Raw genomic sequence first — 26,992 nt, 5'->3', positions numbered from 1 at the left:
GTATATCTGCGTGTATTTGTATTGGGTTTATGGAGGTATGTGATTCGTCGATCTATATCGTGTTTGGAGGAGTACGTAGATGATATCATGGTCAGCATATGCATACGAAATGATAATAATAATGTATAGTACAATTACTAAAGTCCTTATATACAAACCAATATCGTACACTGCACATTATCGCTCCATCCATATCCTTACAACCCCGTCCAATCCAGCTGATGCTAACAAATTTTTCGTAGGATGTGCATCCACCGCAAGCACAACATCTATATTATCAGTTCAGTTTACGAAACTTACAACAATAGAACCGGCGTACCTTTATGACCATCAAGAATCTGGACGACGTCTTTCGTTTGAACATCCCAAAAGAAGATCCTGCCGTCCTCCGATCCGCTCACACTAATCGAAATTAGCATCACTGATATCTATGCCAGCTTTGATCACATACACCCAAACTCCTCTTGTAGTCGAAAACGTCGACACACAGATAAATTTCTCGTTTTTATGTCCTTGGTATGTCTTTACACATCGACCCTTCAAATAATCCCACAGTCGCACTGCTGAATCCAAGGCTCCTGATAGCAAGTACTTCCCATTTGGTGAAAATCGTACACATGATACCGGAGAATTGTTGTCTTCGATTAAAGTCTTCAAACACTGCCCAGTTGAGGTGTCCCACAGACGGCTAAACCAATATCAGTCAACATCATACTATTCCTTAGTAAATTTAATACGCACATTTGACCATCATGACTGCACGATACAATCATAGTCCCATCTCTAGTGAAATGTACTGCAGAGACTGGATCCGAGTGCGCAGGTAGTGTTCTTAGACACACGCCTTTCTTCACATCCCATATCTTAATTGATTCGTCAAAACTTCCTGATGCAATAAGATTTCCTTTCGGATTAAAATCCACACTATAAGCATAATTCGTGTGTCCTCTTAGTGTCCTCAATATTCGTCCCTGATACATATTAGCGAAGATAGCTTCTGAATCTCAGGCACACTTACAGACATAACATTCCATATGCGCACAGTCTTATCATCAGACGCTGACGCCAGAACTTTCGAATCCGGCGACCAGGCAATGTCGTTTATTCCTCTTCCATGTCCTTCAATAGTAGTCTCATACTCGCCGTCGTCAGCATGCCATATCTTGATCGTCTTATCCGCCGCTACATCCTATTAGCCATTAATCCTGTCAATTAATAACAAACTTACATGACGTTGCAATCCACTGTCCATCGGCGCTGAACTTGACATTCGTAACACCAGCTTTATGCCCTTCTAATATAAAATGAAGCACATATTTTGGTAGACCTGTCCGTTCGGTTGTCACAACAGCTCGGGCATTAGCGTTCGTAGAAACGTACCGGTGGCGTAATGCGTCGCCAGGATGAGACGGTAATTCACTGTCAGTAGTGTCACCACTGCTATCAGCCGATCTGTCCATATCCATTTTATCCATAATTCATGGAGAATATGGAGTTTTTATCCAGCGCAGAAGATTCCTTCGTTGAACCATCTCGTACTGCTACAGTTTTCAGGGGTCCGAATTATTATGGGTAAGCATTGGGGTTAGGGTATTCATGTTAACGGTAGACGCGCGCCTGGACAACCCCAGGTCGGAATTATTTAAGAAGCCTGACAATTTCACCTTATAATATACTATGTTATGACTAGCTTTATTGACACTTGGTATCCCACATTAATCTCTGTAAAAGATGCTCCACGTTCCGCGTTCGTTCAAAACAATCCCCCACGCGTCATGCCTGACCCTCACTCGGACGGTGTAGTGGGGAAGCCAACCGCACGAGACTCCCCGCTACGACCTCGAAGGTAGCTCTGACAAGTCTTCTTTTACACAATAACACTAGTAATAATGCGCATACTACAGACTATGACCGTTTCCGTCGGACAGATACATATTCATGTTCTTGACGTCCAAACTAGGTTTCAGTGATGCGAGGAACTTATGCCCTACTTGGCCAGCTTCTGCAACCCAACAATAATTGGCATTGTTTGAAAGCATGCAGGACATTATGGCCATCGAAACTTATTGGAATGCGCTGAGGCAAAGATTCAACGATGGTGACCAAATCAGTCTCGATTTGCGATTTGTTCAAACACGAAGTTCTGAGTTTAAATCTCGATAGTGAAGACACTGATGTTGCCTGGTAAGATTCGGGAGCTGCCTCACATGTGTGCAATAATCGTAAGCTGTTCAAGTCCTACGCGCCTCTAGTTACTCCGCTTGTAGATCCGTTCAATGACGATCTTAAATTTTGCATCGTCGATAGTGATGACGACGAGTTGCCACAGACCGAGGTTGCGGAGATAGCGGACGCTGCAGATTTTGACGAAGCAAAACTAATAGAGGACGAGGTCTAATAGTGTAACGATTTTAAGATTAGAATATTTGCGGCGTTTCCGTGGGTTATGCAATGGCTAAATCAAGTATAGATTTGTTTTGCTCTGAAGTAAATGCAATGCTCTAACAAACTCACTTCTTCACTATATACTGACTGTTATCCAATATCTCAGTGGCAGCCTTCCGCAGTCTGTTCATAATTGCCGCGCCCTCGTCTTCTTCACCCACACCTTCCGCAATTATCAAATCTACGCCCGCTTCGTCAACTTCTCTTAAATATGCAAATAAATTTCTCGAAATCTCGGCTCCAGACTTGCCCAGTTCCTTGACAACACATATCTTCTTCTTTATTTCTTCATCCCACGAATCAAGGTTGAATAAGCGGGACGGCAAGACGCCAAGTTTTACATCACCCGTTAAACCACGTAAGTACCTCAAAATCTCTCCATCACTACCATCCCCCTGTCCCAAAAAGACTACGACTTTTGCTTTGGGAGAATAATGCCGATACTTCATCCCCGGCGTTCGAACTTTCTCGTCTTGTCCAGCGTCGCTCTGTCCAGTGATGACATCCTTCCATAATGGCCCGCCGTACTTCCTAATTTCCTCAATACTAACACCACCTGGGCGCAATATTGCTGGAGGAGACACGGTCCCGTCAACTACCGTGCTTTCCAGACCAACATTACATGGCCCACCATCCAAAATCAACGGAATCCGTCCAGCCATGTCAGTGTACACGTGCATCGCGGTTGTCGGACTAGGTCTCGTAGACGCGTTCGCAGACGGCGCGGCAACTGGCGTGTCAGATATCGCAATCAATGCCCGCGCAACCGGATGCGACGGCATTCGCACGCCAAATGTGTTTTGGCCTGGCGTACAGGCTGGACTAATGGCTGGCGCCTCGCTGCCATCTTCGTTTCTAATCGGAGCAGGGAGCGGTAATATAATCGTCAATGGTCCGGGCCAAAATTTCTGAATAAGAGGTTCATAAATTTCAGGTATTTTGGTGTTAAGTACTCGTCGTAGTTGCGCTACAGAGCTGATGTGTACGATCAACGGGTTATCCAACGGTCGATTCTTCGCTGTAAAAATTTGTCGGACAGCTGTAGTCGACAATGCTGATGCGCCGAGTCCATACACCGTTTCTGTCGGAAATGCAACGGGTGCTATATGAAATCTGATCATGTGGGCAGCTTTGTGGATATTGGTGTACGTTACTGAGGGCTGTTGGACGTTGGGCATATCTGCGTCCCGCGGGAAGTCGATGTCAGATAGAGCCACTGGAAGTATCTGTGTCGTAAGCGGAGGAGATAAAGTCGACGATACCGATACCATTGTGGCTCTGATTGTTGTGTGACCGTGGAGTGTACGGTGCAATAGATTATGTCGTGTGAAAGAAGACGTGATGGCGGTTGTGAGCAATGTCCTTACCAAGCTGATGAATGCCGTGGGAGAAATGCCATATGCAATTGCAAACTTTAAAAAAACTCGTCAAGTCTTCAAGGTTGACCAGGCATAACGGGACCGGCAGTTGGCGACAAAAGAAATGGGGCAAGAAGCTATCAATCGTAAATAGTCCAAAATTCTGTGAAATTAAATTGCCGTGGACGAGTCTCCTGGTAAGTTGTAGCTACACTATTTGTTTTGATTCGATGAGTTTCAAAGTCTTAGATTCGAAATTTCTCGTCTGACAGTTAATATTTCTGTCCAGTAGTACGTTAAACATCCCGCAGTTGAAGTCGCATGTCGGTATACTTGCAAAAAAGTTGTTCCTTTAATTCTTGAACCCTGAACCCTCGGCCGAGTCGACGTGTCTCTTAGTATAGGGAGCCCTAACGAAAAATTATCTCAACCTTTGTGGGTTTTGACATCGAGTATCGAGACAGCATTGTATGATAATGTTATATGCGTATACCATTCGCCATAGAATGAGACCAAGAGCTGGCATGGCATTCTTCTAACAGCATGCGTGAACATACACGTTTCGTCCATTCAGCATGCGACGCAGCAGGCTCGCTCGCAGAGAGTTGTGAACAAATTTTCTACGTCCAGAGACTCAATGTGTCCTTATAACTTGCTGTGCTCTAAAATTTGTCTTCATATCAATGTTGAGATCCATAAACATCACACCCATCACATGCATCCCTATATTACATAACATCTATCTGACTCAACCGACTATACTACATCTCGTCCACACGGATTGTGGCTGCTCGTCGGCGTTCTTCGTCGGTCAAGACCCATTCGATGCCACCCGCCTCTAATTCCTGCTCGTCCAATCCAAGTACCATAACAAGCTGTGCGACTCTGACAAACCTCTCCCTCAAGAAGTACCATTTTCCTTGCGACACATGAGAAATAATACCCGCGACGTCTCGCTCGAGCTGGATGGCACCGAGCTCGTTCACGCGACCTGTCATTGCCCATACCCGCCTTTCTAATAATGTAGAAACATACTCGCTTGTCACAGAGAGTAGGCGCGAGTAATTTCTTTCTGTCAGGATCTTTCGGATAGGATGCATTAGTGCGTCCCATCCATAGGCGAATCTCAGACGCACGAGGTCAGCTTGCTGTTGTGATAGTGACTCCTCTGGATCGTCGGTACTTCCGGACCCATGTGGCATATATGTTGCTTCTTTGAAAGCCTCTGACAGTAGCGGTCGCAGACGGGGCTTCACAACTTGTACAAATATCACTTGTACACCATCGTGCAGTAACTCCTTAACTCGAGAATCAAACGAGCTAGATAGGCCATTGAGCGCAGACGTAACTTGTGCGTGCTCGTTGCCAAATGGAAACACAGAAACGACCTCGCCATCTCCACATGATGCCACAACTGTGCCAATTATACGCTCTATATATTCTGTGGCGACGTCCAAATTGTTCAGATGAACCAGGAAACCATTGACCTTATCTTCAGGAGGTGGAGGAGGAGGACCATTGCCAGACGACGTGCCAACGCTTTTGGGATACGTCTCGTCACGCATCTTTCGCTGAATCATGCCAACTAGATCGGATTCCAATACTCGTCGAACATTGCCAATGACATTTTTAATGAGATGCGCATGACCAGTAGAAACTGTCCGCTCTAAAACAGCATTCAAAACATACATAACATCGTCGATCGCAGAAGTAATCAGCGGTGAAGACGGGGAAGGTTCGGGTGGCAGACGTTTCAAATTTGGTGCTTCATCTAGCTGAAACGCTTTCTCGACTGACCGTCTGAAGAAAAATGTTGCCATTAATTCAAATGCAGATGCTACTCTTGTATTCATCTTCACGTATAGTTTGCTATCAGGAAGTATTGGAGGAATTTTTAACGCTACCGCAAACTTGTTCTTTCCAATCGGTTTCTCATCTTCAGACTTGGGCTCTTGCGCCCACCATTTAATAGCCAAGAACTTGCAATATAAACTCCATCGTCCAATCATAACAGCGCATTCGTTCAGAACAGTATCAATATCTTGCACATTGATACCGGTATCGGTGCCTACTGCTGGACTCATTGATCTCATTCCCATATTCATTCCCATGCCGGTCGGCATGAAGCTCTGAACCAAGAAGCTGAAGGCATAGCTCTTGATATCTGATAGACGTCTGTTGATATTACGATCGTCAAAATAAGTGTCCATGATAATTCCGCCTTGAGTATCTGCTTCCAGCTGAATACGCTCTATAACTCTTTGCATCTTACCACGACCGTAGTATCTCTCAACAATCGGAGTATGTTGGTCGACAATAGTGGCAATATTCTCGAATAACCGAGATAGAGCCATTCCAAAGAAAAGCGGACCCTCAACTAAACCTAGTTAGTTTAATTCAGAAGATACAGATACCTATTCATATACATACTCTTGCTGCCCATAAGCTGCCTGCTCTGACCAGCGATAATGGTACAAACAAACTTGGCATAGACATCTAATCCCTCCCTCTCCTTCCCTATTAACGGGAACAATTTGAAGAACCTAGTGATCTTTTCCATATCTTTGGCCTTCGCGGCAGCTTCAAACTCCTTTAAGAAGAGTGCACCAAATGATTCTGTCTCATTCTGTAGCGCGATTGCGGGACTCTCCGGATTCTCTTCCGTAGGCACCATTACTTCCGCAAATCGTCCCTTTACTAGCTCCGGAGGCAGCTTCGAAGCCCGATGTATATGCTGAGCAACCGCTTCCCAATCCCTCACTTGTGTCGCATCGTAGATACCGATAATGCAGGACTTCAACTCCTGCGTCTTGAGTGCATAGTCAAGCGACTGCTGTACCCGCGATTGCTCCTTGTCCAATTGCCGCACTTTCTGGGATATCCTCGATGCCACGGAGGACGCATCAGAAATCATCTTTGTTAGGCTGCGCGCAGTCTGTTGTGATGTGCTCAGAGAAGCACCAAGGATATCCAACCGCTGCATCGAGAACGAGAGCGGACCTGTCTGCGATTCGTATAGAGATGTCATTTGTGCCGTCAATGCCTCCGATTTGGCATGCAAGTAGCTCATCGAGGCAACCAATTCATCGTATGTCGCACATTGCGAGATATCAGGAGGCCGATCGTCCGCCATCTTGATATATTCCAGAGTCGTAGACCGAGTGTATTGCCTTTCTTGATAAGCGCGCAGCCTCTCATCTAGGGCTTAGAGTATCAAGTTCAACACCGGCCCCCTAACCCTGGTCAACATGTAAGAACGTGAAATCGACTTTTCCAGCCGAATGGGATAAGCGATTAATTATTCCAAATGGAATGGAAGGAGGATAAGTATAGGAAAACTGAATATAACTAGGTGGAATCAGCGAAGGTAAGGAGCGAATATAATTAATGTGCAATGGACCCTGCGTCAATGATGCCTAGGGTTCTCCAATACTAATATGCCTTGTGGCCGTAGCCAGGATGGGGCATGGGCGAATATAAGATAGACCATATACGGTAACATAATACATCCACAACCAATGGGTGCATCTTACTTTGCTATTGACATTGAACTCGTTAATCCATTCTTATAACATTGACCATCAGATATATATCAAGAGTACAAGTTACCCCACCTACACGCAAAGCTCAAAAAATGCGAAGTAGGTATCAATAACGCAACCGCTGAGAATGATTCAGCTCATAACTCCTCTTCAAGCATCTGCTGTCAGGCAGGAAAGTTATCGACGTAGGATGAAGGATAGTTTTATGAGCAGTTGGAACTGATTTTGGAAGAAACATTGTGCGTTGGCACGAAAGTGACAGATAAAAATTGTAAACCTTCATCACACGCAACCAAACAAGTGCTTGTTATTTCTAATAAATGAAACGTTACCAAATGGATCGACATTTGCTCAGCTGGCAGAATATCACAGCGAGAAAAAGCAAGGAATCAATACCAAAACCTAAACCTGGAGTTTTCCTTATCAACCTATTTTAGTTTATTTCATTTCAGAAATCAGACCCTGCTAGCTCAATTGGCAGAGCGTGAGACTCTTAAGATCTTTTCCGGAAGTTATCTCAAGGTTGGGGGTTCGAGACCCCCGTGGGGTGTAATTTTTTTTGAGGAATTTCGAGTAATTTCGAAGTTTTTTTGTTTGAACTTACAGAATTATTATTTATCACCCTGTTCGCCCGGTTATATATGTAGGATTCAATATAGCAGCCAAAAAGGAGAAACATTAACATTTTATCATGATAAGTTGACTACAACCTGCTATAATACCCAGTGGCACTTGTAGATAGTATATAAATGTTTCTGCCTTATATATCTATCAAAATATATCGAGCACAATACGAGCAAGTTATGCAAGCTGAGTGACAAATCCTATATACAAATAAACGTCTCAATGCCTGAATATATTCGTTCTGCCCATTATTTATTTATTTCCCTTTTCTGCTTAATCTTTTCCGCAATATAGCCGTCCATAAATTTATCCCTGCAGCTCCAGACCTTAGCTTGTATATCTGCGCAAGTCTTGGTGGGACTGTCTGTCGCCTTTAGTATGCAATCCTGGAGTTCGTCCATTGATGGTCCACACGCTTCTCTTAAAAACACATACGAGGGAACTCTAGAATGCACACTCATTAGACTACCATTTCGTCAAATTGAAAAGTGAAAGTTGGAAGTCAACAAACCGGGTCTTGACGCATCTCATGAGTAGATTAATGTAGACTTGGCAATTTTGAGATATAGCTTGTGGATCTTTGAATCTCTGAAAACATTGGTTCTGATCTTTGAGCTCTTGACCACAGTACGTAACAGTCTGTTTACAGATGAGAGCGTTAGTATCGTCTGCACACTAGTAGTGCCAATAGATATTCTCGATGGCACTTGGATATCCGACTGGAATGGATTCGATGCTTACCTCGTCCAGAATTACAGCTTGTGCGGACATTATGAGCTACCGCGTTCGGTATGAATAGTAGTTATAGCGTCCTGGCTTTTAGGAATATATTTACACTTCAATGCAATTCGCAATAAAGGTAGTCCATGAAGGAGACAACAGCACAGGCCGGGTGGGATGAGCGGCCTCGAGCGAAGAATCCAAGCCACAACATGTCGTCGATGCACAGCCACAGCTCTGCCAAAACCATGTCGACATCGCAAAATGCAATGCCAGCCAAAAGCTGAGGCAGTCTCCAACCACCCGTGCGATCATTCCACTACGCAGTTAGGCTGCTAACGAGATCTGAGGGTAGTAATTACACTACACAATTTACTCTGTTGGCCTGATTAAATATCTTGAAACGGCCTTTGTCGGGCACATCGCGAAGCCGCGCATGATCAGGTACGCAATATCCCCCACTCTCCTACCCTCAGCAATTAAACATCTACATGCCCCCGCAAACACCGCATGACCAGATGAGCTCCGAACTATTCTACTCTTTTTTGCGCATCACGACCGCTCAGATTCTTCGCGCATCCGGAATCGATAGATGTCCCCCGTCGGTACTCGACACTTTGACTGATCTTGCGATCCGGTACATGACCCTACTGTCTACCAGGGCCGCGTCGTATGCAGCGTTATGTGGACGGGAAGAGCCGGGTGTGGGTGATATCAGGATGGCTATGGAGGCCGCAGGCGGGTTACGGCCCATGCGGATATTAGATGAGTTTCCTGACGGCATGGACGAGGAGGCGGAGGCCGAGGATGACGGCTTGCAACGATTCATAGAATGGTGTTACAATACGACAAAGGAGTTTAATACAGTTACTGGAGGCGAAGAATTAGTTGACAGTAAGTGTTAGCATGTCATATGAGGCGAAATATTTGCAGGTTGCTAAATGCTTTAGGTCTCATTAAGAGGCAATCCAAAGTCAGTCAAGAGGATCGATTCCGAGGAACTATTTTAGATCAGTCAAATGCTGCGACTGAAGAAATAGACGCTGATGTAAAAATTGAAGGCGGTCCGGGACCAAATCTATCATCTACTGATGGTAAAAATGGTATAATATAGTGGCATTGTGAAGTACTAATGCCAAATTTTAAGAATAAGAGGGATAATTCCCATCGTAAGATGCTTTGTTTGGATATAGGGTCACGTTTGTACTATAGGTTGATTACTTGTAACGGTAGCTCGGCGTATTTGAATTTTAGAAAATCATGCACTCCAAAATATTGAAACAAATGTACATAAAATTTAAGTCTTTGGTACACGCGATATCTGACTATCGAACAATCCCATATCTCCTGGCTAATACATTCACGTATTTAAAATACATACCAATCCAAACAAGATAATCTTGACACCTTGGAAAATCATACATAGATATTATGAAACAATAAAACAATTGCGAAACAACAAGGACCCTGCGACAAAAAGGAAGATATAATATGATCACAGAACTATACAGTAACGTACAAAGCCCAACCAATTCAAAAGTATACCCCCTCCGTGATAAAAGTCACAAATAATACAATTATAGTACTAAGACATATCATACATAGTCAGACAAGCGATGTTGATAACGATCTTTTATCTTCTCCTAGACTCATTTGGTCAAGTAATAACCACTTCCCCGTAATTGAGCAGACTCTCGACGATGTCGTCTGGTACGAGGCTCAATTCCTCGTGATTCTCAATCAAACTATTCACTGCTTCAATGGCCAAGAAATAGCTATCGCCTGCGAGTCCTCCAATTGGCACTTGGGGGGATTCCTCATCACCTGATAACGTCGCTGGTGCGCCTGTCGGCGACTCTCCATCGAAGCTGGATGTGGATGGATAAAGGATATTTGGAGTAATGACGGTTGACAGATTATGAATGTCCATCTTCGAACCCGATTCCTCGTCTACATGCGAAAAAGATGCAACCCATTTCAAAAAGTTGAAGATAATCTCCAAGGAATCCCTATGTGCACGTGGTAACAAGCAGCAGCAAAGATGTAACACCCTTAGGCGCGTGTCATCGTCTGTTATCCGCTGTGACGCAACCCAAACCTTATAAAGCTTAAATGTAAGAAGAGGATCCGGTAGTTCGCGAAGGAACTTCTTAAGCAAAGCCGCCAGCTGAACCGGTGACTCTGACTCTAAGTCAATTGGTTGTAAATTTCCTGCGGCTTTGTCTATATGGTCAGCGAGAGCCTTTAGCTTCCGAATATTGCCATTTTTACGGAAGACCCCTTCAACGGACATATCTGATCCAACTGTTAGCACGATTGGCATATCGCTCATACACGTTAAAGCTCATACCTTTTCGCCTCATGGCTGAGATAACGTCGTCTAGAAAAGCGGGCACCTTCAGCGCTCCCTTGCTAACACCCAGTTCCGAATCCGTGCCACTTCTGTCAACAAGAACCTCTAAGGGCACCTTGAATACATCAGTTGTAGCGTTGACTGCAGCTCCTTTCTTCTTACTGCCTGATTTTTCACCAGTACTGTTTGTGTTGGTTGTCAGTAAACCGCTTCCGTTTGGGGTAGAAGAGCCATTCTTTTGATACCCATTGCCATTGCTGCCACTGTTATTGTTGCTGCTATTCGAATTCTTCGAGAACGCCTTGCCAAATTTCTCCCAGAAGCTAATTTTCACTGCACCATTTGAACCTGGCGAAGCAGTTCTTGGCTCACACAGTATCTCCGCCAACTCCTCAGCAGAAAAGAACTCCGCCAGCAGCGGCCGCAACGCATCCGCAGCATATTGTCGCACCAAGAAGTACTCGACAGGTAACAACTCGGAGAAGAACTTTCGAGTACCGCGATTAGTTGGTGCAGCAGAATGCTTCGAGGACGCGACTGAGCGCATCCGATCAATGGAGGTTCGTGGTCCCACAGAATTACCATCCACTCGAACTGTACCGTCGCTGGCATTGCCAATTTGATGACCGCCATTCGGCTGGTTAACTAATTTTGGTGTAGGCCCGCTTCCAATAACAAGGGATGATTGCCGTTGATGACGGAAGGCGTTTGGTCGCTGTTCTCGCGCCTGTTCCGCTGCAACAATTCGAGGTATATCATCAAGCGTGAGGTATTTTTCACCAAATAATATATCGGGTTTGTCGGCAGTATGAGCTACTGTACTGGTGCGGCTAAATCTTTGGCTCGCTGGTAAGGAAGAAGATACAGCAGGTGGTGGTGAGGTGTTCGACGAATCTTCAGGAATGGGCGAACTATTGCCCTTTTTCGAATTCGATGGCGAGATAGTCGATGTTATGGGCGAGATCCCAAACTCTTTAAGATAGTTGTTCGCAGGTGGAGCATGTGGTGAGCTTCCATTAGATTTTTTGCTACTGCTGCGACGACGCTGCAACGAAAATTCTTGCGGGGACAATTGCAGAGGTTTCTGCGCTTCCGTCGACATGGGCTTGGACCTTCGAGTCTGCTTTCCTTTGGCATCTGAAATTGCTCTTTTGAACCTTGTTGATCGTAGCCGTCGAATGTCGCTAAGTGTATTAACGTAACCAGCAACCGATTCGAACTTATCTGTCGACGCCGCGCGATGTAATGCCTCACCTTGATTGTTGTCATAGAAACCCTTATAAACTCTTTGCAGCGCAACGTTAAGTAAGAAAGAATACTGGTTCAAACGGGACACAAAGACAAAACCATGCCTGCTGTCTTCTTCTTCTTTAGCACAGATTTGGCATATGATGACTCGTTCAGAATCGCTCCAAACGGTCTCAGAAATTTCGTCTGCCAAATGACGCGAGCATCGGGAGCACACAAAGCATTCTCCAGTAAGGTGCCACCGACGATCACGTTTGTCATCCTTCTCCTGGCTCATCAGTCTTGTGCACTTTTCCTCGATTCCTTTCCTGCAAGCAACACATTGATCTGTAATATTCGGAATAAGAGTATCCTGGCTGAGCGGAGGCGGTGAATTGTGTGACGAAAGATAGTCTAGGAAGTGGTCCACCGCTTGAGATTCAGGCGACTTTTTATCCAGTTCTAAGCCTGTATCCAAACCAAACTGTATTAAGAGTTTCAAGTAGTGTGCTATTGAGGTGACAAGGTCAAGTAAATCCTTTGTCATTCGGCTTGGATTCACCTGTGTGAGGAACCCGCCCGGTAAAGTCGTCAAAAAATTGACCACGTTCTTGCATAGTGTCTTAGGCTCTTTACCAAAGCTTTTGGTGCCAACATGGGAATATTGTCGCAGATCGTCGATTGCGGAAAATAAAACTTGAATCCGATACACTAATCTACCAGTCGCCAGAACCGCATCCATTGTTGCACCACTAGTCGCGTACTGTAGCATATCCGAAATACAAGCTGCTGACACTTCTTCATATTCGCTGAGAACAGTCCATATTCGATAGACATTGTTTTCTACATGCTTTTGTTTCTCTTTCAACATTTCCGGTGTTAAATCACTGTCTTCTTTCCAAAGATAGGGACCAGGATCTGAGACTGCGGAGTCCAATTGCTGAGAGCCGTTACGTAGACGCACGTTCCAGAATTTGTGAATCATATAGCACTCTGGATGCCAATGCTCATGCCGACCATTTCTGAGATTCTCAACAAACTGTTTCAAAATCGCACTGTGGCATCCTTCACATCGATCTGCAAATAAAGTTGAGAAGTGGAAGTGGCAATATACGGCGCCATCGCGTTCGTAATAATTATCGTCAGCTTGAAACACTCGCGGGCAAATTGAGCAGGTGAAGTGCTCAAGATGGTATTTGTGCCCCACGGCCATTACATAATCACCACGAAGAGCTCCGCCGCATACATGGCATAGTAGGGATTTTCGGCGGAAGAAGTCGTGTTCGCAGAGGGGCAGTGTTGGCCCGCTTTTAGGTGAAACTTCGGATGGTGGCATTGGAAAAAACCTGTCGACGACTGGTTTGCCGCAATCCTAACGTAAAAGGAGTCAGACACACTCAGAGCACTTAAAGATGACATAATAGTGAGCTCTCGCGTTAGTGAATGCAGCTCACGCGCGTGATTGCTGCGTATCGACACGTAATTGCGGGAAAGCAACGCTGTCTTTCGTGCGCATTCAGGGCCAGGAACCAAAACAAACTTAATAAAAAAGCGCGAAACCACATACAGCGCAAACAAAACAACTCTTGTGGAAAGAGGCGTCCATTGCTCTAATAGTAGGGCTCTCTAGTTCGCGGTTGCAGTAGGCACATAGATTCGACGTATTATTTTTCCGTTCAGAGAATAGTATGGGAGACTGTGCATCTGACCCGCGCGGTTGCTGCTTCGGGGGCGACGCCTGGGCGGGCCTGGTGAGTAACATCGTGGCAGCTAGAGAGCGGCGAGAAAAACGTGGGACACGCCGCACGCTGCGGTCGGGGTTGTTGATGAATAGTATGGAAGATCGAAGATGCGGAGGCTGTGGTGGGTGGAGGAGAGGCTACAGGGACGAGAAGCTAACGACGGGAGGATGCACTTTGGTGGAGCGAATTAGACAGGGGCTTTTTTGCGTGCCTGACCAAGAGATGGGCTTAGTCACATTCAGCATGGTGGCTGAGTCATCTTAGATCTTAGCGAGCAATCCAGATAAATTTAGGATGCGCTACTACTAGGGATCAATTCATATAACAGGACTAGTGGTAGACACTCAAGCTCTACCACTCCTCCATTGTTCAAATTTGACAGATGGACCTTACCCTTACCCTCCCGTTGCTTATAAGGGTAGCTGGGCCATTGCGGCTGCAAAACCCAAACACGGGACGAACTAAGGCTACCACAATGGGCCATATCCGTCGTTAGCCACCCACAATAATTCTTGTCTGCGGCTAATTTAATTATCACTTTCTCATTGCAGCTCAGGCCCCTTAGTCTCAATCAAATCAAGGGTCAGCTCACCTCATCGCCACACTAAAACCCTGCAGACAGCTCTGATTGGTTGTCGCTCTACTCAAGTTGCTGTCCCGGGAATGACATGATATTCGTGCGTTGCCCTTTTTTTGGGAAATTCTAAATTATGTAGATCATATAATCACGAGGATAATCATATATTTATTATAGACTACCGAATACCGAATACGGCTTGGCGGTCAGGTGCAATTTTAACAACTGGCCGTGTCTCAAGCCACGTCATCGATTACTACATGCAGGTGACATTTCTTGTTTGCCTTTCGCTAAGTGGTTCCTAGACCCAATAACTCTCTGCCTTTTTAGCTACTCAGATAATTGACTGCTACTTGGGATATTTCTATATTAAGACAATATGACGTAGTAACCGATTTAGATTCGTCGTCCAGGATTCAGCCGCACGACGATTCGTGTTGCTGGTATAGGGTTGTCATTGATTACGCAGGAATCTAAACCCGTCTGATTGTAAATCTTGCGCAACTTCAGCTTCAATAATCTGTAGCAACAGCAAGCACTCTATTGCAAGTAGCTGCGTCATTTGATCCTCAAGATAGGAGAACCATGTATCCTTCAACATTTCCGCGACTTGCCTGGTGCTTGGCTGTCTCAGTAACCATTTCAGTTGTTAAAGCTCTTCCCGTAATCCAGACCACCAGCCCCATCGCGCTGGCTCAACCTCACTCTGGCACTTGCGAAATGGCTTTTGTGCCGCACCATCACGGAATTGAAGAGCATGGTGGAAAAACTGACGATTGGGAGCTCCTGTACCATGAGGCTGGCAATAATCGAGTCGATGATGCTAATGATCTCAGAAGGATTGTTGGCTGCGAATCCGCCGTTGTCATCAGTGCTTCTGAGTTCGGTGCTGGCGATTTGGACTATATTGAGGAGTTGGAACAGGAAAGAGAGCGCTGGATTGCAGACCAAGAGTATATGAGGCAAGCAGATGCTATACTTGCTCTACAAGATGACCATTTGTGGAACGACTTCGGCGGAAACAATCATGGAAACCTGGACAGAACGAGGCAAATAATTCAAGGTTTGATTTGTCTACTTCCAGAGAAAGCCAAGCAATATACAACCTGTCCTAAAATTGCCAAAGAAGTCGGCAGCGCAGACATCAATTTTGGATTTTAAGCAGTTATAATCGACCACTCTCAATTCAACCTGCAGCTGACTTATGATTATCAATTCATTTTCTCACAACTGTAAGCTGATCTGTGCGTTATAGACTGATGGAAACTGATGGCGATGTGTTGGTGTAATACTTTTCTGCCGTAGCGTATTGCAGTTCTCTCTGTCAACACCTATTATACAATAGTCTATTAGTGCAAATATGTACAAACAACGTTCCTTTCCACTTGGCTATGTCCCTTCCTCTGCTTTTAATGCATTAATACAATCTGCCATAATCTTGTCCATGCCATTAATTCCTTTGAGTCTATTCAACACAGGCTCAATGATTTCCCATTCAGCTTGGGCTTTTTCGACATCACCCTTCTGTATTAGTTCTCGTATCCGCTTCGGTGCGTCAACGATAACCCTCAGAAACTCTGACTTCTCTTTACTCGAGTACCCATTGCCATTGCTGGCTACCTCCTCTGATGCATTCTCCCTTCGTCGCTCCGAAAGCGTTGCTATTAGTGTAGTAGACACCTCCGCGATATGTGCTACTGCTGGCTCAAGAGCAGAGGTAGTAGGTTGCAATGGATCTATATTGCCTCTCATGGACTGTATCGTCTCTGTGGCCGAGATTAACTTGCTGTAATTATCGTATACAAGAGCCTTTCCTTCGCCATCCAATGTCCTGATCTCATGTAACAGCGTATTCTCCTTATTCAAAACCTCCTTAGTCTTATTCTCCCGTACAAATTTGTCCAGCCAGACCTCTGGTCGAAAGTCCGGCCGGTCGATATCGGACGGGGGAACACCTGCTGTATAGCGATCTTGCCCAATAGCATAGAATTCCCGTAGGGCATGGCGTCTTGCGGCCGCAGCTGTAGACCTCGTCGGGGTACCTCTATGAGATGACCGCAGATGTGCTCCGTTCGGCGCAGCTGATGATACGGACCGAAGTGTCGATGTGGATTCTGTTGATGTGCGACGTGAGCTGGCCGGTGTTGATGCTGTTGATATCTGTCTTGCGGACATGGCTTAGCACTAGTGGTAATGTTCTAATTTTCCCACCTTGCAATAATACTGGTAGGTTTTCTCTTCCTTGTTGTAAATTATAACTGCTAATCCTAATGTTACCTTCGGCTAGAGCATCTTACGTGGAGATGCGGTTGCTCAATCAGTCCACCTGTTGCTTGGGATTTTGAGTTTCGATTACGACATATCCCACCTCACCAGTTCGCCGTCGATCATGAAGAATAGTCTCACCGCGTTCAAAATCTCATAATCCAGCCCACAACCAATGATACGTCTAAAGTTAAATGCAGGAGCCAGCTCGCCTGACTCCAAGAAGAGCGCGTCAACAGCTTCGTCACCTCCAGGCCTACCGAAAATCAAAGTCAAACATGGACGGAAGAGCAAATCTACCTCCGGCGCCGCGACATCGCCACCTTCACAGCTTCTCACCCCTCGAATATCAATAAAACCGCCACTTGTCAAACCATCGGGACCACTACGTCATGGATTGCCACGGATTCGAGTAAAGCCTGTACGGCAGCCCGGCCAAGGCTATGACTCCGAGGCGCCAGACCGGGAAGACGACCCACTGATTGAGGAAGGTCTTATTTTTCGGTTCGAGATGGAGAGTTTCAGTCGTGAGGAACAGACCATTCGTGCAAGATACCTTGAGAGATTAAGGTCTGCTGTCGAAGGTCAGGGAACTGAATTTGGCGAGGTCTGGATCAAGTTTAAGGATACTCGGCACGCGGCAGTCGGAATTCGGGACAAACTTTTCTTTGCAGTGTTGGTGGACTTGCCGACTGTCATCGAGGCGCAGAAGACTCTGGATCGGAAGAATATCTATAAGGTCGCAGATATATGCCAGATGTTGATTGTTCTGGATGAGATTGTTTCGGAAGAGCAGGTCGTGGGATTTAAGTCGCGGGTAATGCCAGACTCGGAGCTCCAGAAACCAGAAAGCAAGGGCAACCGAAAGGAAGAGCTACCTTATCCTCATGGCATAACTCCACCAATGCGATTTGCGAGGTCTCGGAGATTCAGAAAGCGGATTGTCAAAGCTGTCGAGCCTGTGCAAACGAAACCTATTGAGAAGCCGATTCCAAAAGTTGTTATTCGGACGAAGCCAAGGCCGGAAGAAGGAACAGAGTTTGATAACGAAGACGAAGAGGATGACAATCAGGACGGAAGACTTCAACGCGAATCGACAGATGAACTGCCGCATACACCTGGGACGCAATCTGTTCGTGAGCCAAGTGTCGCACTAAGTGATGCCGATGCGGGATATAACATGCTAGGTGGATATAATCAAGACGAGGCTACAGAATTTGGCGACGAAATTGAATCACTGTTTGGTAATGAAAGTGATGAAGAGGAAGAGGAAGATGAGGACGAGGAGGACGAGGAAGGAGACGAGGAGGACGGCAAGAAGAGAGGAGGCAAGATGGATGACGAAGAAATTGAAGCGATTCACCACCTTGAGCTTCTCAAGGAAGAGATAGCTGAACTTCAAGGTACAATCGAGAGTAAGGAGCGGGATGCGGAGAATGCTACAAATCCTATCCTGCGCAACCGTTTCCTTGATGTGGTTAATAAGCTCCGTAAGGAACTGGCATTGAAGAAAGCAGAATTGGAAAAGGGAGATGAAGAAGAGTAAGATTTGTAATATATTTGATCATTCTGTTGTATACTATAGTACAAGCTGGTTGAGGGAGTTAACAATGGTGCATTTTTGAGAAGCCAAATGTGTAAACCAATAATAACCAGAATTTGGTCGCTTGTGCTGAGCATTAGTGGAATCTGAATTTAAACGCACCATGATACAGACAATTAAAGTTTTCATTGCCAATGTACAAACTTTATTTGTTCAACACAAATGGAGAGCAAATTTCGACGTGTAACCCACCTAGAAGCTTCAACATCTCTCGAAGTCCCAGTTGTGTTTTTATCGAATCGACAGACTCAGATCACGACATTTTTGCCAACTGCAAATCGTACATTGACAGTCTCAATGATCGAAAGGATATAGCATCATGCCATCAGTGAAAGCACCTAAAGCTGGCAGCTCTGCCAGAGCGGCGTCACAGCCATACACTATGCCTCTGTCACCGCCAGCGTCGTCTGCCTCGTCGTCTGGCTCCATGCATTTGCTCGAGAATTTGTCACAACCTGCCCAGACAATGTACAATAAAATGATGAATTCAATGCCGGAAGGACATATATATACGCAGACTGAGTTGACGGAGTTGGTGGGAATCTCAGATCCGCTGAGATTAATGGGATTGATCCAAGAGAATATGAACATGGTGAATACGAGCTATTCATGCGACGTGAGGGCCGCATATGCTGATTATTGTTTTAGGGTCTTGTCAAAATGTTACAGCAAGGTGATGACCTGTGTTACCAGGCTATAAAGAAAGAGGATGCTGAAAAGTATGTATGCATGCCATTAGCACGGGTTAGTCATAGGCTAAATTGAGCAGAATACAAGCTATGACCAAAGACGAGGCTATGGTATACTCATATATCGAATCATCGGGAACAGAAGGTATGATACGCAAAACTAGGTTTGGGTATATGGAACTAGTATTGTAACATTTATGAAGGAATATGGACGAAGACCATCAAGGCAAAAACTAATCTACATCAGTCTGTCGTGCAGCGATGTTTAAAGAGTTTGGAGAGCAAACGGTATATTAAGAATATCAAGTCAGTAAAGGTATGTACGACCGGCCCATTTATATAATTTAGAGCCTAATTCGATATAGTATCCGACAAGAAAAATTTACATGCTTGCCTCATTACAACCGTCAATAGACGTTACTGGCGGACCATGGTTTACAGACTCCGAACTTGATACGGAATTCATCTCCAGTTTACTGTCAATTGTCTTTCGTTATGTAATGTCCGAATCTATCCCAACGGAAGACGATAAGGCTCTCGTTCATCCACCTAGAAGTAAGAAGACGAATCGCAAATTCACCAAGAATGAGAAGAAAGAAGAAATAGTCTATGATCAGCTATCATATCCTGCTAACTACAGTGCATATCCATCACAAACTCAAATTCATGAGTTTGTTCAGACATCCGGTATCACTACAGTTGAGTTGGCACAGTCAGATATTAAAGCGTTACTGGACGTACTTATATATGACGGAAAAATCGAGACCATCGATCACGGAATGACATATAGGGCTATATTAGGCGCAACTGCCGATGATGGGACTTCGGCCGAAGCGTCTGAATATGACTCAATATGGTCATACGGTCCGTTTTTGTAATTGACCGAAGGGAAATGTATTATAGATTGCCGGTATATGATTCCTGCATGCATGGGTTTGCCCCAATTTTGGATAGGTACAGGATAGCGAGTTGGTTATGAATGACTGTTAATTGAAAGGTTGATTATATACAGTACTGAAGAGCATAAATTACAATGTGGGGATGAGTCTTTCGTTCTTTCTTTGCCTAACAACTAAAATATTTACATTCGGGATGAATTGCCGCGCGGGGCGGTGGAAAGATATATTTACTCCCAAAATTTCCAAAAACTTGGTTTCTGGAACGAGGACTCTCGACGGTCCTTTGCGGGAACCCATTTCTTGATTTTCTTGGCGATTTCCTCGCTTGCTCCCTGTGCGTCATATCGACGGCCGAAGACATTCACAAACTCACCCTCCGGATCTGGATTAAAACTATTAGAAATTCCTAAAACAAAATTCACACTATCTTACCCATAAGATAGAAGAAAATCGAATGATCCACAATATAGTCGTCTTCAGCTGTAACATCGGGTGGAGTCGAGAAATACACGCGGTAAGCTTTGCAGCAGGCCTCAACATCGCTGTAGGATCCTGTCAGACCGACAATGCCTTCAATGTCAAAGTCCTCCAGATACTTTTTCAGGACTGGAGGAGTATCCCGAATCGGATCACAACTGATAAAAATCGCCTGGATATCAATTCCTTGCTTCCTCAGATCTCTTCGGAGTTAGTAAACCTGCGATAGAGAGCAATTCGAATTGCACGCACTCTTTATAATTATAGCCATTTTGTCGAGCTCTTCCGGGCAGATATCTGGACATAGTGTGAAACCAAAGTAGATCTGCATGTTGTAATTAATAAAATGGCCGCCATTGGATCACTAATTAGGACTCTACCAGACTAAATTTCCCCTTCAGATTTTCCTGCGTGAAGATACCTCCATTTTGGTCTATGAGCTGAAACGGACCTCCGATTAAAGCCTTGCCAAATGACTCGCTCTCTTTTTCCTCTTTGTGCGCTTCGACAGCTCGCTGCACTCGACGCTTGTAGTTGATCAACAACGCCAGACCACCAGCAAAAATTAACATGCCCGCGACATTGAAAAACTAGAGTCACATTACGTTAAACAGATCTAGTAATATAAATAAAGGAATATATTTATACCCCCAGTGGATTTCTTCTTTTTGACTTCGCAACCTTGAAAACCACCGATTCTTCTTCAGTGAGCTCGGGCCCAGCCATGGGCCGCTTCTTGCCTGTAACTAACGCATCAAGATCCTCCTCCACTTTCTTCTCCTCTGGTTTCCTCTCATTAAATTTAGGCAGAGTCGTGGAAAACGGCCTACCATGGGGACAGAACAAAACTCTCCTTGATCGGGAAGCATTTCGCAGAGAATCTTTAGTCGACATGCGGGAAAACGACCTGCCCGATAGTTGTGAGCACAGCGTGGCAGATTGTCGCCAAATTCCGGCCATCTGCATAATGGTAGCCTTATTCGTCACTAGCATTATGGTGGCTTGGGGACCGGGGATCTGGATATCGAATGATCTTGATACAATGGCATGTCCTGCTTAGTATAGAAATTGTTCTCGACGACAGGCGTTGTGGCGTGGGTGGCGGTGCGTGTCTGTTGCCGCGCCACACCATTTCCCCTGGATTCGCTAAATGAAAACGAGCTACAAGGGAACCTCAGCACAAAGACGTTAACGCGACATGTTATTTCATACATTCGAGTCGAAATTAGATATCAATGCCGGCATCTGTATTTGAGACTCCGTCGAAGAGGAAGGCTGCACCAGAAGTCTTACCGGATCAAATGTCGTCGGAAGTTGGTGAATCGATTGAACAAAGTGAACTAATCTCTGACCGAGATGTGCACAAGGTATTACTTCCTGCTACGACCATAATGATTCACATTGTTAATCGACTCTTAGACGTGCTACGTAATTAAGCCAAGTGGAAATGCGCGAAAGAAGGAAAAAAAAAGTTATCCATTTATTAGGTTGGATCAATCAATCCCAGAAACAGACGGCCATGTTGAGGATCGGTGGACGCTTTACACGAAAAGTATAGAAAAGATACAGACCAAACTTGAGAGTCTTTTGAACGACGCGGACGAATCGACGTTGCATCGGGTATGGAATTACGTGACGTCGACACAGGACTACCACCACGAAGCTTATACTCTGTTGCCCGTCGGACTCGTCCTTGCTGGTGCAAATATCTCCAGTCATACGCGTCTGTTCACAAATATAAGCAAGTATATCGAACAAAAGGAAGCGCAAAAAGTTGCGACAGTTGTCGTGACACTACGGGATGCTTCGAGCTTAAGGGAAGCTTTGCGAAAAATTGTCAGCCAATTAGTTGGCCAACTTAAAGCGGATGATGAGGACGAAATAACCGCCAGGATGAAGACCGTTCCTCAAGGCGATCAGACTGACAAGCGCCTCAGCTATGACTTGGATCTACTAATCGACTGGTTCGTGAAACAGGAAAGTGTAGAGAAGATTGTGGTTATCATTGAAGATGCGGACGGGTCTGACGGTAATCTACTGCCAGAGGTTATACGGATGTTGTTGTAAGTGACGATCTGGTCAGCGATTACTTCGTCAGAACTAACATGCGCTGCAGTGTCTACAGGAATCGTCTCCCGTTTGTACTTCTCCTTGGAATCGCAACAACTCTGCCTATCTTTAACACCAAGGTTCCGAAAAGAACAATGAGGATGATTGACTTCGAATCGTTCGACGTCCTGCATACTGACGATAGCCTGACCCGGCTCCTGGACGAGGTATGGGAATTCTTCTGCCCGGTAGAGCGTACTGCGTGCTGATAATATTCCAGATTTTACTGTGTAGCAGTACACAGCTGTTGCTAGGTCCCGGCTTATTCCGCAGCTTGCTGAAAAGATACAACAATCACACAAAAAATCTCGAGACATTCACGTCAGCCATTCAGGCAGGTATCATGAAATCACTGGCAGAGTGCATGCTAATCATTGGACCAGTATGCCTATATGACGCACTTCTTCGCCAATCCTCTGAGCATAATTCTTGCACCACCGAAGTCCATCGCACAGTCGGAGGACCACATCATCGCTCTCCGTACGATTCCCTCCTTCCAATCTTATGTGGCTGATTGGACATCGAAGGAAGAATGCGATACCGAGCATATTCGTGAGTTGCTCACAGATTCGACTTCAGTACTGGCATTTGTTGGCTCCTGTCAAAAGGAGTTTTTCGAGTTCGTATCAAGGCAGAGTGATGCGTTAAAGTTACTGGATGTTCTACAGGATGCGAGTAGTACATATAGTAGCACAACTGTGAAACGTACTCGAGCGGAATTATATGCAGATGCAATTACCGGGGCACTCAGAGGCAGTCCAATTGTGCGCGAGCTTGTCATGTTCATAACCAAGATGAGCGCAGCCACAGTCGACAACCTCGCGAGACTTATTGACCAGAAATTTGACAAGAACTCTGTTATTCGGAAGATGAGGGACAGTTGGAATATCGGCTCAATGAACGGCAAGGCAAGTCATTTGAAACTGATCTCCAATATATCAAAGGCCTTGCAGGAATTTCTTGAGTATGTCAATTTCTCTGCAATAATGCTTCTGCTGTTAACTTTGCATTAGCGCGAATTTGAAATCATATACAGATATCGTGTTTCACGAGCTATTTGTTTTCGATTCCGTTTCGTTGTGTGAGAACGCATTTGCACCTAGATACAGAGCGACGATAGAGAAAGCGCTGATGCAACCCTCTTACTACCTCTGCCATCCATCGGAGGCTGCAGAACTTGAGAAGCCGTTCCTTTCAGTGGCACACGCGTTGTATAGAGAATCCGGCACACTGATTAATATATACGACTATTGGAGAGCGTTTCATCAAGTTTTGGTAGCTGAGCGTGATACCGAAACGATGGCCAATGAGTCATTGCCAACGAACGAAGACGAGGACGCCGGTTATTCACGCGGGTTGACTCCACCAACTACTTTTTTAGAATCGCAGACTCTTGCATTATTTTATAAGGCAATAAGTGAGTTGAAATACCTTGGTTTCCTGAAAGAAATGTCAAGTAAACGTGGTGGGAATAAGAATACGCTAGTTACACTTCAAAAATTGGTATGGGACGGGTTATGATTGATGAATATAGATACGCTGGATGTACATATGATAAGTGGAACCAAGTACTTACTTGTAAATAATGAAACGAATGCACATCATCGTACAACCAAGATACTTAATAGTCCAGAGGCGGATAAAGAGGAACCTGAAAAATAAGTAGATAAATTTTATAAAATATATTTAATTTAACTAACTGAATGGAGATTAATAATATTGCATTTCATAACGACGCCACTTGGCTAAACGGCAACCCCCCTTTTTAAAGGTATCTTAGGTTTGAGCGAGATTTAGCACTACCGAAATTTCACGCGAGATTTAGAAGGTCGGTACTGGCTGATGGGCAAAGCGTAAACACAAATAATAAACACGTACTGACGCACCGTTTCTTCATAAGTGCCGGGTTTGATCAAGTTCATCATATCTACCAATTACCTTCTAGTTCGTCGACGTCAAAAGCGACTTCTTATGCTAGTAGCGGCTATGACGACGGTCCAGTTGTTCAGCGTTGTTGAGCGCGACGAAGTGCGGCATATCCTGACCGCGCTCGCAAGTCAGTCTGCTCATTTTTATAGTCGACCAGTAACGTACGCCACGTTCACTTTCGACCCCAACAATATCAGTGACGAGAGAGTTCTGTTTGACTTTTTTTTTTACCCTGGGACGTCTGACGGCTATGCTTAGAGTGTGCGAGCCAAATGTGGTTATCCGGGTATCTGGGGATTTATTGACTGGACGTTACAGCCTATCTGCCGCCCAACTCGAAATCAAAGGGTGGTGTATTCGGGTTACAAAAAAGTCCATTCTTTCAAGTTCAAAGCCATCGTTACACCTGACGGCTTAGGTTTCGTCCCGTTGAGGGGAAATTGGGAGATTGGCTCTTGTGGAGATTGAGTGGTATTGAAACAAAAATTCGTGAGATTGTAAGGGACTTACCAGCTGAGCATGACGGTCTGTACGGTTACGGCGATCCGGCGTATGCGGGGGGGTTTGGAGTCATGGGGCCATTCAAGCGTCGCCCAGGACAGCAGTTAAAGGAAGCGCAGATGCGGTTCAATATTGAGATGTCCAGAGTAAGGATTTCGGTGGAACAAATGTTTGATCTGGCTCTCCAGCGGTGGACATTCAACGGCTTCAAGTACGGCTTGAAACTCGAGACGTCTCCAGTTGCCGCTTTCTATGTGGTCCCGACCTTGCTGACAACATAAACCTGCTTGGACGGGCGTAATGAGGTCGCGGATGCGTTTGGATGTGATCCGCCATTGTTGACTGATTATCTGCTTGTCGATGAGTGAGAGCCGAGGCTAAAGCAGGGGTTGCTGAAGAACGTATGAGCAGTGATAGTGGTTGGTTGATTTTACATTTTATATTTGTTTATGGAAATTGCCGTCAACCGCAATCATAAGCTCCCAAAATAAATTCAAAACTATAAATAATCAACGCGTTGATCTTCTCCAGTAGCACTTTTAAAGCAGAATCGATGGAGTCGAATCTACTCTCGAATTGCTGGATCGTTTCCTCAATTTTGCTCAGTCGGTCACTGTCGGCGGAAACAGGAGGAGTCGCGATCACTGCTGCGAGGCGGTCGAACGCACCAACAATGTTTGTCGACGCGGAGTCCATGCCAATATCTATAGCGATTGGAGCATTCGCGCGGCGAGACCTCTTCCTTGGACGATTCGGCACGTCCATGCCGGATGTAATCTGCTCCGCGTCTGACCCATCGGATTGGCCCTCGTCTGCGGTACGCTTGCCATATAGCATCTTATCTCTCACCATAAGAGTAAGATCCTGATCGGCTCTCCTGGCGTGCTTGTCGTTTGGGCATTCTGAGACTGTCCACAGTTAACCTCAGCATTCACAGAATCAAAAAGGACGAGGATCGCGTTCAGTCCTGCTTTTAAATCTGTGTCCGCTTCAACGACGCCGGACTTCTCCTTGTGCTCTTTTCACCTATTCTTCAGCATATTTACTACCAAAGTGCGGACTGTTGGTGTGTTGATATCTTCATATGTTAGCGACCTCCTAAACTATTCAGCAAAGTGCACACAAACCGTTCTCCTCGTTGAAATAGACTGGCGATCGTTTGGAAGAGCTTCGTCCGGTTCCCAGGCGTATACTCGCCTTGGTATAGATTGCAGGTTGAAAATAGCGAGCTTGTGCTCCTCGGTATAGAACACGCGGCTTCGGGGTGCAGGAGTTTCGGCTGCTGAGGAGACCAAAGAGGCTGCGGACGCTGCCGAAGAAGACACCGCCTTGGCAAACGTGGAACCGCGGCCGCCTGCTGCCATCATGTCGGCAACCGTTGGCAGTTCGGTGTCACTGTCCAACTCGTCCCCTGTGTCATGCAAAAGTTCAGCAAGCGCTGGGGTCTCTCTGATCGGTCCTGCGATAAGAGGAGTCGCAAACGGAGTAGCAGACTTCGAAGCGTAAGACGGTCCCGATACAAAAACGCAGGCATCTGACGATCTTTAGGAGCCATAGTCAAGTATTTTGCTCATTTCGTGCGTAAGATGAAGGTGAGCTATAGCTGTGTACATTTTCAGTTTACAAGATCAAGCACTACCGGCAACAGACATGAATAAACGCGTCACACATGCATGGGGAGGGCTAGGCCATAAAAGGATGACTTGCATGATTCCAGGGCAAAATCAGACTAGCTGTACGTCCCAAAAGGGACCAAAACTTTTGTAACGATTTGCTAACATAGTGAAATTTTTTGGATTGCACAATGTCGCGGCTTCGACATTGAGACTTGACCCCACGCCCACCAAATAGGGTTTAGTGTCCATTACGAAAACACAAAATATCGAGTTGCTAAATCCCTCTATTAAAACAGATCAGCTATATATCCCATAA

General features: G+C 45.3%; 12 protein-coding genes and 1 non-coding gene across 13 annotated transcripts; 6 read left to right on the top strand and 7 right to left on the bottom strand.

Moving 5' to 3' along the window:
- Positions 1–123: 123 nt before the first annotated feature.
- V1508DRAFT_422963 (WD40-repeat-containing domain protein) lies at positions 124–1,528 on the bottom strand. The gene is made up of 6 exons (XM_066941103.1): positions 1,229–1,528; positions 1,019–1,182; positions 742–971; positions 452–688; positions 320–402; positions 124–269 (listed from the first exon to the last, which is right to left on the bottom strand). Exons 1-6 carry the CDS (start codon positions 1,473–1,475, stop codon positions 178–180), a joined length of 1,053 nt encoding a protein of 350 aa, XP_066793988.1. The 5' UTR covers positions 1,476–1,528; the 3' UTR covers positions 124–177.
- A 755-nt stretch (positions 1,529–2,283) lies between these two features.
- On the bottom strand, positions 2,284–4,161 carry V1508DRAFT_230429 (DHBP synthase RibB-like alpha/beta domain-containing protein). The gene has a single exon (XM_066936307.1). It carries the CDS (start codon positions 3,714–3,716, stop codon positions 2,511–2,513), a length of 1,206 nt encoding a protein of 401 aa, XP_066793987.1. The 5' UTR covers positions 3,717–4,161; the 3' UTR covers positions 2,284–2,510.
- V1508DRAFT_230421 (COG4 transport protein-domain-containing protein) lies at positions 4,141–7,193 on the bottom strand. Its single transcript, XM_066936306.1, has 2 exons — positions 6,234–7,193; positions 4,141–6,180 (listed from the first exon to the last, which is right to left on the bottom strand). The coding sequence occupies exons 1-2, from the start codon at positions 6,934–6,936 to the stop codon at positions 4,565–4,567; spliced, it is 2,319 nt and encodes a 772-aa protein (XP_066793986.1). The 5' UTR covers positions 6,937–7,193; the 3' UTR covers positions 4,141–4,564.
- A 611-nt stretch (positions 7,194–7,804) lies between these two features.
- On the top strand, positions 7,805–7,895 carry V1508DRAFT_t77. Its single transcript has one exon. It is a non-coding gene; the product is annotated as a tRNA-Lys (tRNA).
- Positions 7,896–8,976: 1,081 nt separating this feature from the next.
- V1508DRAFT_390426 (uncharacterized protein) lies at positions 8,977–10,008 on the top strand. Its single transcript, XM_066937918.1, has 2 exons — positions 8,977–9,583; positions 9,640–10,008. Exons 1-2 carry the CDS (start codon positions 9,181–9,183, stop codon positions 9,801–9,803), a joined length of 567 nt encoding a protein of 188 aa, XP_066793985.1. The 5' UTR covers positions 8,977–9,180; the 3' UTR covers positions 9,804–10,008.
- A 338-nt stretch (positions 10,009–10,346) lies between these two features.
- V1508DRAFT_358763 (uncharacterized protein) lies at positions 10,347–13,605 on the bottom strand (the record flags this gene model as incomplete). The annotated part of the gene is made up of 2 exons (XM_066937078.1): positions 10,347–10,984; positions 11,040–13,605. 2 exons carry the CDS (start codon positions 13,603–13,605, stop codon positions 10,347–10,349), a joined length of 3,204 nt encoding a protein of 1,067 aa, XP_066793984.1.
- Positions 13,606–14,854: 1,249 nt separating this feature from the next.
- V1508DRAFT_422952 (uncharacterized protein) lies at positions 14,855–15,861 on the top strand. The gene has a single exon (XM_066941102.1). The coding sequence runs from the start codon at positions 15,174–15,176 to the stop codon at positions 15,747–15,749; it is 576 nt and encodes a 191-aa protein (XP_066793983.1). The 5' UTR covers positions 14,855–15,173; the 3' UTR covers positions 15,750–15,861.
- On the bottom strand, positions 15,862–17,108 carry V1508DRAFT_422950 (Vps51/Vps67-domain-containing protein). Its single transcript, XM_066941101.1, has one exon. It carries the CDS (start codon positions 16,761–16,763, stop codon positions 15,978–15,980), a length of 786 nt encoding a protein of 261 aa, XP_066793982.1. The 5' UTR covers positions 16,764–17,108; the 3' UTR covers positions 15,862–15,977.
- On the top strand, positions 16,764–18,529 carry V1508DRAFT_422949 (TAFII55 protein conserved region-domain-containing protein). Its single transcript, XM_066941100.1, has 2 exons — positions 16,764–16,814; positions 16,876–18,529. The coding sequence occupies exon 2, from the start codon at positions 17,029–17,031 to the stop codon at positions 18,397–18,399; it is 1,371 nt and encodes a 456-aa protein (XP_066793981.1). The 5' UTR covers positions 16,764–16,814; positions 16,876–17,028; the 3' UTR covers positions 18,400–18,529.
- A 121-nt stretch (positions 18,530–18,650) lies between these two features.
- On the top strand, positions 18,651–20,237 carry V1508DRAFT_422947 (RNA polymerase Rpc34). Its single transcript, XM_066941099.1, has 5 exons — positions 18,651–19,048; positions 19,105–19,175; positions 19,226–19,290; positions 19,349–19,461; positions 19,511–20,237. The coding sequence occupies exons 1-5, from the start codon at positions 18,776–18,778 to the stop codon at positions 20,021–20,023; spliced, it is 1,035 nt and encodes a 344-aa protein (XP_066793980.1). The 5' UTR covers positions 18,651–18,775; the 3' UTR covers positions 20,024–20,237.
- V1508DRAFT_422941 (SCO1/SenC-domain-containing protein) lies at positions 20,127–21,569 on the bottom strand. Its single transcript, XM_066941098.1, has 5 exons — positions 21,170–21,569; positions 20,902–21,111; positions 20,774–20,846; positions 20,477–20,722; positions 20,127–20,426 (listed from the first exon to the last, which is right to left on the bottom strand). The coding sequence occupies exons 1-5, from the start codon at positions 21,512–21,514 to the stop codon at positions 20,272–20,274; spliced, it is 1,029 nt and encodes a 342-aa protein (XP_066793979.1). The 5' UTR covers positions 21,515–21,569; the 3' UTR covers positions 20,127–20,271.
- A 125-nt stretch (positions 21,570–21,694) lies between these two features.
- On the top strand, positions 21,695–24,231 carry V1508DRAFT_422938 (origin recognition complex subunit 3 N-terminus-domain-containing protein). The gene is made up of 6 exons (XM_066941097.1): positions 21,695–21,888; positions 21,941–22,584; positions 22,638–22,797; positions 22,851–22,964; positions 23,014–23,594; positions 23,644–24,231. Exons 1-6 carry the CDS (start codon positions 21,757–21,759, stop codon positions 24,149–24,151), a joined length of 2,139 nt encoding a protein of 712 aa, XP_066793978.1. The 5' UTR covers positions 21,695–21,756; the 3' UTR covers positions 24,152–24,231.
- A 1,291-nt stretch (positions 24,232–25,522) lies between these two features.
- Positions 25,523–26,701, bottom strand: V1508DRAFT_441176 (uncharacterized protein; the record flags this gene model as incomplete). The annotated part of the gene is made up of 3 exons (XM_066942281.1): positions 26,543–26,701; positions 26,184–26,471; positions 25,523–25,968 (listed from the first exon to the last, which is right to left on the bottom strand). Exons 1-3 carry the CDS (start codon positions 26,613–26,615, stop codon positions 25,523–25,525), a joined length of 807 nt encoding a protein of 268 aa, XP_066793977.1. The 5' UTR covers positions 26,616–26,701.
- Positions 26,702–26,992: the final 291 nt, after the last annotated feature.

Source organism: Lipomyces doorenjongii, assembly GCF_038497915.1.
Source record: "Lipomyces doorenjongii strain NRRL Y-27504 unplaced genomic scaffold V1508scaffold_54, whole genome shotgun sequence".
Taxonomy (NCBI): domain Eukaryota; kingdom Fungi; phylum Ascomycota; class Lipomycetes; order Lipomycetales; family Lipomycetaceae; genus Lipomyces; species Lipomyces doorenjongii.
Note: the sequence above shows the minus strand (reverse complement) of the source record. Positions and strands in the feature narration are given on the sequence as shown.

What these genes read in the sequence shown, in the direction of transcription:
- V1508DRAFT_422963 (XM_066941103.1), bottom strand. Translation starts at nt 1,475, where the DNA reads ATGGATAAAATGGATATGGACAGATCGGCTGATAGCAGTGGTGACACT. An exon ending in GCATATGGAATGTTATGTCT is followed by an intron (nt 972 to 1,018) that starts GTAAGTGTGCCT and finishes AATATGTATCAG; the next exon opens with GGACGAATATTGAGGACACT. An exon ending in ACTACAAGAGGAGTTTGGGT is followed by an intron (nt 403 to 451) that starts GTATGTGATCAA and finishes AATTTCGATTAG; the next exon opens with TGTGAGCGGATCGGAGGACG.
- V1508DRAFT_230429 (XM_066936307.1), bottom strand. Translation starts at nt 3,716, where the DNA reads ATGGTATCGGTATCGTCGACTTTATCTCCTCCGCTTACGACACAGATA.
- V1508DRAFT_230421 (XM_066936306.1), bottom strand. Translation starts at nt 6,936, where the DNA reads ATGGCGGACGATCGGCCTCCTGATATCTCGCAATGTGCGACATACGAT. An exon ending in GCAGCTTATGGGCAGCAAGA is followed by an intron (nt 6,181 to 6,233) that starts GTATGTATATGA and finishes AACTAGGTTTAG; the next exon opens with TTGAGGGTCCGCTTTTCTTT.
- V1508DRAFT_390426 (XM_066937918.1), top strand. Translation starts at nt 9,181, where the DNA reads ATGCCCCCGCAAACACCGCATGACCAGATGAGCTCCGAACTATTCTAC. An exon ending in AGGCGAAGAATTAGTTGACA is followed by an intron (nt 9,584 to 9,639) that starts GTAAGTGTTAGC and finishes TAAATGCTTTAG; the next exon opens with GTCTCATTAAGAGGCAATCC.
- V1508DRAFT_422952 (XM_066941102.1), top strand. Translation starts at nt 15,174, where the DNA reads ATGTATCCTTCAACATTTCCGCGACTTGCCTGGTGCTTGGCTGTCTCA.
- V1508DRAFT_422950 (XM_066941101.1), bottom strand. Translation starts at nt 16,763, where the DNA reads ATGTCCGCAAGACAGATATCAACAGCATCAACACCGGCCAGCTCACGT.
- V1508DRAFT_422949 (XM_066941100.1), top strand. Translation starts at nt 17,029, where the DNA reads ATGATACGTCTAAAGTTAAATGCAGGAGCCAGCTCGCCTGACTCCAAG.
- V1508DRAFT_422947 (XM_066941099.1), top strand. Translation starts at nt 18,776, where the DNA reads ATGCCATCAGTGAAAGCACCTAAAGCTGGCAGCTCTGCCAGAGCGGCG. An exon ending in CGAATCATCGGGAACAGAAG is followed by an intron (nt 19,291 to 19,348) that starts GTATGATACGCA and finishes ACATTTATGAAG; the next exon opens with GAATATGGACGAAGACCATC. An exon ending in AGAATATCAAGTCAGTAAAG is followed by an intron (nt 19,462 to 19,510) that starts GTATGTACGACC and finishes AATTCGATATAG; the next exon opens with TATCCGACAAGAAAAATTTA.
- V1508DRAFT_422941 (XM_066941098.1), bottom strand. Translation starts at nt 21,514, where the DNA reads ATGCTAGTGACGAATAAGGCTACCATTATGCAGATGGCCGGAATTTGG. An exon ending in AATGGCTATAATTATAAAGA is followed by an intron (nt 20,723 to 20,773) that starts GTGCGTGCAATT and finishes AACTCCGAAGAG; the next exon opens with ATCTGAGGAAGCAAGGAATT. An exon ending in GATTTTCTTCTATCTTATGG is followed by an intron (nt 20,427 to 20,476) that starts GTAAGATAGTGT and finishes GTTTTAATCCAG; the next exon opens with ATCCGGAGGGTGAGTTTGTG.
- V1508DRAFT_422938 (XM_066941097.1), top strand. Translation starts at nt 21,757, where the DNA reads ATGCCGGCATCTGTATTTGAGACTCCGTCGAAGAGGAAGGCTGCACCA. An exon ending in TGACCCGGCTCCTGGACGAG is followed by an intron (nt 22,798 to 22,850) that starts GTATGGGAATTC and finishes ATAATATTCCAG; the next exon opens with ATTTTACTGTGTAGCAGTAC. An exon ending in GCCTTGCAGGAATTTCTTGA is followed by an intron (nt 23,595 to 23,643) that starts GTATGTCAATTT and finishes ACTTTGCATTAG; the next exon opens with CGCGAATTTGAAATCATATA.